Source organism: Andrographis paniculata, unplaced genomic scaffold (assembly GCF_009805555.1).
Source record: "Andrographis paniculata isolate CXL003 unplaced genomic scaffold, ASM980555v1 Contig86END, whole genome shotgun sequence".
Classification (NCBI taxonomy): Eukaryota; Viridiplantae; Streptophyta; class Magnoliopsida; order Lamiales; family Acanthaceae; genus Andrographis; species Andrographis paniculata.
Window position 1 is genome coordinate 858,569 of NW_026137624.1, and position 8,471 is coordinate 867,039.

General features: G+C 39.6%; 1 protein-coding gene across 1 annotated transcript; it reads left to right on the forward strand.

Annotated features, from left to right (window-relative positions):
• The first annotated feature begins 600 nt into the window (after positions 1-600).
• Positions 601-2,367, forward strand: LOC127242468 (phosphoserine aminotransferase 2, chloroplastic-like). Its single transcript, XM_051262021.1, has one exon. The coding sequence runs from the start codon at positions 734-736 to the stop codon at positions 2,030-2,032; it is 1,299 nt and encodes a 432-aa protein (XP_051117978.1). The 5' UTR covers positions 601-733; the 3' UTR covers positions 2,033-2,367.
• Positions 2,368-8,471: the final 6,104 nt, after the last annotated feature.

An 8,471-nucleotide genomic window follows, 5' to 3' on the forward strand; every position in this document is an offset into this window, starting at 1 on the left:
AAATAATATTTTTGTATCACTACAAATTGAATAATTTTGATTTATGTTTGGAATTGTAATCAAACAAACACTTGAACATACTACTCCCTCCGTCCCAGAAAATATGGAACTATTATTGTAGACACGAGAATTTAGGAATTATAATTAGTAAGTAATTAAGAAGTATATTACTAAAAATAATTATTATTTAGTAAAAATAATTATAGATTAAGATTAAAATAAGTAAATAATTTAATTAAAATTAAAAAAATTATAAAATTTAAAATTTAAAATACGATTAAAGTGCATAATTATATTCCAAAAATAAAAATGACAAATTAAGTGGACAAATGAAAATAGAAAATAGGGACAAATTACGTGGAACGGAGGGAGTATTTTTTAATAACAAAAGAAGTAAAATGATAAGAATTAATTAATCTTATTTTTAATCCGATCAAACTTAATTTAAAATTTTAAATGAAATAAAAATTAATGAAAATAATTATAATTAGACTAAAATTAATATTGTTCTTAAAAAGTATTAACATAATTTTAAGGAATAAATAAATATACTGTCAAATATATATATGTAAAAGGACCTTTCTTTATAAATGGCGAGAAACAGGCACTCTGTTTTTTGTACAGATCTGAAGGAAAGCGTGCGTTTGTTCCACTGCTCTCACCAACCACATTTTGCCGCCGCCGCCGCCGCCGCCGCCGACGTGCTCCCACACTTTGCTTCATTAAGGCCAAAATGGTCGCCGCAGCCATGTCTGCCGCTACCTGCAACCCCGGCAGCCACCTGAAACGAACCATTTCCGTCACCAGGACCTCTCAAACGAAGCCATTTTTCACAAACGTCTCCTTTCCGTCGAACTCCGCCGCCGGGAGGCCACTAACCGTCACGTGCTCATCCACTACTCTCCATACTTCCTCCACCACCTCCGCCGCCGCCGCCTCCTCAGATCGCGTCTTCAACTTCGCCGCTGGCCCCGCCACGCTCCCCGAGAACGTCCTCCTCAAAGCCCAATCGGAGCTCTACAACTGGAACGGCTCCGGCATGTCCGTCATGGAGATGAGCCACCGCGGGAAGGAGTTCATGTCCATCATCCAGAAAGCCGAATCGGATCTCCGATCGCTCCTCAACATCCCGCCGGATTACTCCGTCCTCTTCCTCCAGGGCGGCGCCACCACCCAATTCGCCGCCGTCCCTCTCAATCTCTGCAGCCCCGACGACGCCGTCGATTACGTCGTCACCGGATCCTGGGGCGACAAGGCCTTCAAAGAAGCCTCCAAGTTCTGCAACCCTAAAACCATCTGGAGCGGCAAGTCCGACAAGTACACAACAATTCCCAAATTCGAAACCCTAGATCACAACCCAAACGCCAAATATCTCCACATTTGCGCCAACGAAACAATCCACGGCGTCGAATTCAAGGACTACCCCACCCCCGCCGGCGACGCCCTCCTCGTCGCCGACATGTCGTCCAATTTCTGCTCCAAACCCGTCGACGTCACTAAATTCGGTCTGATCTACGCCGGCGCACAGAAAAACGTCGGCCCCTCCGGCGTCACAATCGTGATCGTCCGATCTGATCTGGTCGGGAACGCGCAGCCAGCAACGCCAGTCTATCTGGACTACAAGATCCACGTGGACAACAGTTCCCTGTACAACACCCCCCCATGCTTCGGCATTTACATGTGCGGGCTGGTCTTCGATGACCTGCTCGCACAGGGCGGCCTGGCGGAGGTGGAGAAGAAGAACGAGAAGAAGGCTGGGATTCTGTACGACGCCATTGATGGGAGCAAAGGGTTCTACAGGTGCCCTGTGGGGAAGACGGTGAGGTCACTGATGAATGTGCCCTTTACCCTGTTGAAGCCGGACCTGGAGGCGGAGTTCATTAAGGAGGCCGCTAAGGAGAAAATGGTGCAGCTGAAGGGACACCGATCGGTCGGCGGAATGAGGGCTTCAATTTACAACGCAATGCCGCTGGCCGGAGTGGAGAAGCTAGTGAGTTTCATGAAGGATTTCCAGGCGAGGCACGATCACTGAATTGAGGTTTCAGAATATGGTATACTTTCTTGCTTCTCGATGTGCTGTTTTGTTTCTTGAATTGAGTTGAGTTTAGTTTAGTTTTGTTTTTTCTTGTGGCATTGTTCTTGGTTGGTTTTGCAAGAGTACTTGCTGTATGTATGCATGCATTGTTGGTTTTGATCGAGGGATGTTTAGCTGAGTGGTAGGAGGCGATGGTTTGGTCTTTTTGGCCTTAATTAGTTTGAGTTTACAAATAAACGATTCAAGAGTTTTATGCTTCCCTTATACATCATTGTTCTTGAAATGCTTTTCGATGTTGCTGTGCTGTTGATATCAATAAGAGTTTTAAGTATGTGATGGTAGTTTATCTGCGCATTTGTATTATATGATGCTGATTGTTGCCCGTCAATATTAGATGTGTTGACATTGCTGCCAGCACAATTTAGCACTGTAACAATACCATTGATATGATACTGAAATGCACACTTAATGGAGCAGTAAAGGATTTTCATAATCAATTTCCAGATTTTGCTTAAATATGATAAGAGTTTACATAGAACAAGGGGGTGGTTCACGTTTTTTTATGCCCAGCCGAAGTGGACATTCGATTAAAGGAAAATATAGATATATTTTCTGGGTTTTGAATTTTAGAGAAGGAAAAGGATAATAATAAACATATTTATAGAAAAAACAACAAACACCTGCTCGAAGACTGGATAGAGAATCGCAGTATCAAAATATCTTGCTTGCTTAGGAACCTAAGTAACTTGTCTTAGACCCACTAAGTCGAAACAAAGACAACTCGAATGAATATGCAAAGCCCCTACGAAGGTTGAAAGCAACAACAACGAACCTGTGGACTTAACCAAAGACCCGATTTGATGGGTAAACCTAAGTGCAATGAATCGCTCTCAAACACTTAGTTTAAGGAAAAAACTATTGTTTAGATATATTCAAAAGAAAGATGATTCCAAATTATGTTAAATTTTTCTCTTTTATAGACAAGGAAAAATAAATGCAAAAGTTGAAAACTATTAAAACCAATCTAGGAAATAAGTGAAACAAATTAATGCAATCAACCTAGGAAACATGTTAGATTCATTGCATTCACATCTTGGGACTCCACATTCATTGATGTCATCTCGGAAATCTACTTTCATTGATGTCATCTTGGGAATCATCTTTCATTGATGTCACATTGAAAATTCATTTTTATTTATGTCTTTGGAAATTCACCACTATTTATATTTTTTTGAAATTTCAACAATATTTAGTTCTTTTTGAAATTTTCACTAGTCATATAGTAAATTCAATAGCATTAAATAAATCATTGATTGGACTCCTCTAGTGGGGCCAACGAAAATGCAAATTCCGGAAGTTTGTTTTGATCTCGACTCGGCTGGATTAAAATCAACAAGGGCGAAAGAGGCCTCCATGTCTGTGTTTTGAATTTATTTTCTTCGTCCAATTTAGTTGTCAAGGCTGAAACTTGATTTTGAAATTTCCGTGCTTTGCTCCGAGTTATTGGTTCAGGGTAGTTGAGGTATTTGTATTGCCTTGCTTGAGACAACCTCGTTATTTTCTCCCTCTTTAAGATTCGAGTCCTCTGTGATGAGATGTTTGTCTCCTGTATAAAAAAGAGATAGATAAACAACATTGAATGTTCTATGAACTTGATACTCACCAGGTAACTCAATGCGGTAAGCATTATCATTGATACGCTCAAGTACTCTAAATGGACCATCTCCTCGTGGTGTTAGCTTGGACTTTCTTTCTTTTGGAAATCTCTCCATACGCAAATGTAACCAAACCCAATCTCCAAGTTGGAACACAACCTTCTTCCGGCCTTTGTTTGCATGTTTCGCATACGTGTGAGCAGTCTGTTGTAGATTTTCCTTCACTTAGCTATGTAATTGTTGCACAAATTCAGCTATTTTCTTGCCATCGAGACTTTTGTGCTCATTGCATGGCAATGGAAAAAGATCCAAATGAGATGATGGATTAAGCCCATAAATAATTTCAAAAGGGGAACAATTAGTAGCCCTATGAATAGTTCGATTATAAGAAAATTCTGCATGAGGCAAACATTCTTCTCAAAATTTCATATTCTCACGGACTAAGGTACGTAGTAAACTCTCTAAAGTCCTATTCACAGATTTAATTTGACCATCCATTTGAGGGTGGTGTGAAGTAGAGAATAACAATTTAGTGCCCAATTTTGCCCACAAAGTTTTCCAAAAATTACTTAAAAATCTTGTGTCCCGATCAAAAACAATTGTCCTCGGCACACCATGCAATTTCAAAACATCTCTAAAAAATAAGTTAGCAACATGTGTGGCATCAGTGGTTTTCGTACATTGAAAGAAGTGTCATTTTTTAAAACCTATCAACAACAACAAATATTGAATATTTCTCTCCCCGACTTGGTTATTTTACACACAATGCATTTATTTATAAATTGTTCGACATCAGACTTCATGTGTGGCAAGTAAAAATGTTCTTGCAACTTGTTCAAAGTCTTAGATTTACCAAAATGACCATCAAACCTCCAGAATGTGTTTCATGCACAAGAATATTTCTAAGTGAGCATCTAGGAGTGCATAAACAATTTTCATACAACAAATAGCCATAATGTAAATGATACTTGTCATGACCATGCGCAGCACACGCAGTATAGATGTCATCAAAATCATAATCAAATTCGTAAAGCTCTTTCACATGAGAAAAACCCATCAATTTGAACTCAAGTAATGTAACAAGTGTGTACCTTCGAGATAGAGCATCGACGACCACATTCTCCTTACTTTTTTTTGTACTTGACAATGTATAGGAATGTGTCAATGAAGGCAATCCAACATACATGCCGTGCACTCAACTTCACTTGGGATTTGATGTGCTTTAGTGACTCGTGGTCGGTATGCACCCCAAATTCTCGGAGCTGAAGATAGTGCTACCAAGTCTGAAAGGATGGAACTAAGGAATACAACTTATTGTCGTACGTTGAGTAGTTCAATGTAGACCCTTGTAGCTTTTCGCTGAAATATGCCATCGGACGTCATTCTTGGGATAGCACAACTCCAATCCCTACGCCAAACGCATCACAATTAATCTCAAAAAGCCTTAGAAAAATTAGGACGTGCAAGTCGGGTGCATGTGTAAGTTTATGCTTCAGTGAATCAAAAGTTTGTTGTTGCTCTACTTCCCAATCGAACTTGTCATTCTTCTTGGTGATTGTTATGAGAGGTGATGCAATGGTACTGAAGTCTCATATGAAATGCCTATAAAAACTTGCAAGCCCATGGAAGCTTCGTACATCTCGAATGGTAGTAGGAGTCGGCCATTCTTGGATGGCTTTGATCTTTGCTTCATCCACAATCACTCATTCTTTGCCTACAATGAAACCAAGAAAATTTCACTTGTCGATACAAATGTCATATTTTTTCAGATTAGCATACAATTTCTCATCACGCAACACGCTCAAAACAACATGCACATGCTTGGTATGTTCATCAAATAATTTACTGTAAATTAAAATATCATCAAAAATTAACTGCCACAAATTTGAAATGAAATTTTGAAGCACATGGTTCATTAGCCGCATAAATGTACTTGGGGCATTTGTTAAACCAAATGGCATAACGAGCCATTCATAGAGAGCAAAAGTGGTCTTGAATGCCGTTTTCCATTCATCTCATTCTTTCATGTGAATTTGATGGTATCCATTCTTTAAATCAATATTGCTAAAGATAGTATAACCATTTAATTCGTCTAACATATCATCCAAGCAAGGTGTAGGGTGTCGATACTTTACCGTAATGGCGTTGACAGCTTGGTAGTCGACACACATTGACGAGGTCGTCAAAAGCGACGATGAACCTACACTACCACCAAGTCCGATTACTCAGAAATCGTGCCAAAATGTTTCAAACTAATATTATGGCATTAATTCTACACTTGGAAGAGGAGAACATGCATAAAGTTGAAGCATGGAGGCCAATGGGAAAATCGTTGTTAACATTGGAGTGCATCCACCCTTGAAGACCACAATTTATAACACCCATGGGAGTTTCTACTCACATCATTACCCATGTGGGATAAGAGGTGTTTTATTTTATTTAATAAGGTGGACCCCTTCAATTTAATTAATTGGATATCTCTTATTTACTTAATTAGTGTGATATAAATAATATTTTTTTGTCCCACATTGGTTGTAGAGTCTTTTGCCAAGTTAGTCTCCCCTATAAATAAGGCACTTGGCTTCACTTGTTAGACACCTTGAAAATTATATCAATTAAAGTTTTTCTCTTTATTCCATTATATTGGAATTAGTGTGTGAGCGAGGGTTACCATTGCATACGCGTATCATTCTCAAATCGGGTCATTGGATTGATTCCTTGGTTTCATGGCTTCCGAAACCAACCGGAGTTTCTAGCCAAATCGTTCGAGTATCCATTGGTTTAGAGGTGCTGGGTCTAGGCAACGCTTGGGTTCACATCCGATCGATTGACGAATCGGACACCGGTAATATCTTCTTCTTTTTTACTTAGTTTTTTTATTTGAATTTAGTTTTAAGTTTCGGTTAGTATAGTTTAGTTACTTGGGTCGCGTCATCAATTTGATATCAGAGCCCGTTTTTATTAGAATTCTTATTCCGGTAGTATTAGTAGTCTTTATTTCATATTGTTAAATTATGTTAAGATCTTTTAAATTTTTGTAGTAGCATTATCATTGTTGGGCAAAATATATATATACTGCAGAAAATTAAAAAAAAATACTGCAGAAAAAAATTATAAAAAAAAAGAAAGAGAAGTCCTTTTTGAAATATATTGTGCTTTTGAGTATTGTATCCACTTGTTTATTTGTGGATATCGGTTTTCTTGCGGTTGTGCTTTCATTGTTGGTTTGTTGCTATTGTTGAGTTTGGCTTCTTGGGGTATACTCGTCAATTTGTATTGGCTATATTCCGTGAAGTTTAGTTGGCTATAACTCAAGGAGCTTACCAAGGACCGTGAAAATAACTCGAGGGGCTTACCAAGGACCGTGAAATTTGAGCGTGTGTGTAAGACGGAGAGGTACACTACGTGGGTATACACGAGAGGGTGAGGAAATCATTTATCTAACAATCTATATATATATATATATTTCCACTATATTTTTCTATGGCAGGTGAGAGAAGTGACGAGGAACATGATATGGCATCCGTATCAAGCTTTGACCCCAAAATGTTCGTGAAAGATATGATGGTGGAAGTAAAAAGGGTACTTTGACATGAGGTTGAGGGACTCCATGCCCGAATAAATAAGTTGGAAACATCGAGGGTAGAAGGGAATGCAGCCCCTCCACGTCCGCACAATGATATTCCACCTTTAGGACGACGACCTCCCGGGAATGCTCCAAGGCATGAACGAGTTCGTGATCTTATCGAAGATGATCGTGACATGAATGAGTATGATGGAGAAGTAGAGGGCAATATTCCCCTTCGAGCACGACGAGGGGCACATAGGAGAGATGACAATGATCCAATTCGCTCTATGAAATTCCAAATTCCAGCTTTCTACGGGAAATATGATTCAGAAGCATATCTTGATTGGAAGCGGAAGATTGAGCCATCTTCGATTGTCAAGATTTGGATGGTCCACAAAAAGTCCGAGCTGCGGTCTCCGAGTTCAAAAATTATGTCATTCATTGGTGGGACAATATTTGCCTCAATCGAAGGCGAGGTGGAGCACCGATGATTCAAACATGGGAGGAGTTGACACGTGTCATGCGAGCTAAATTTGTGACAAGTGCGTATACGCAAGAATTGCATGTTCGACTGCAATCGATGAAGCAAGGAAATAGGACAATCGATGAGTTCTACAAGGATTTGGAGGTGACTTTAATGCAGGCTGATGTTCGAGAGAGTCAACAAGCCACGGTAGCAAGGATCTTGACTGTGCTGAATCGAGACATTGCTGACAAATATTGATGAATTGGTGGAATGTCCTATTACAATTGAGAAGCAATTGAAGCGTAAGGGCAAATAGAAAACATTTGGTACGAAACCTTTCACACCAAATTATACCAAGAAGGATGACAAAACCCAAGTGGCCCAAGGGTTCGGTAAAGGAAAAGGTGTTATTAAGGATGACACGCCACGGAACAAACATGTTGGAGCTGATCCGGAGAAGCCGAGGAATCGAGATATCATTTGCTTCAAGTGTCAAGGTCGAGGCCACATTGCAAGTCAATGGCCAAACAAGAAAACGATGATCCTCAATAAGTTTGGGAAATACGAGACGGAATCTGAAAATGGGGAGGGGGTTGATCAAAGAGTACATGAGGAAAATAACACGGATGATGACTCTGATTCTGGTGTTGGTTTGAGTTTGGTTACCTTACGAGCCTTAAGTACTATGTCAAGGACCTTTGATGAGGAACAACGAAAAAATCTCTTTCAAACTCGTTGCATAATTGG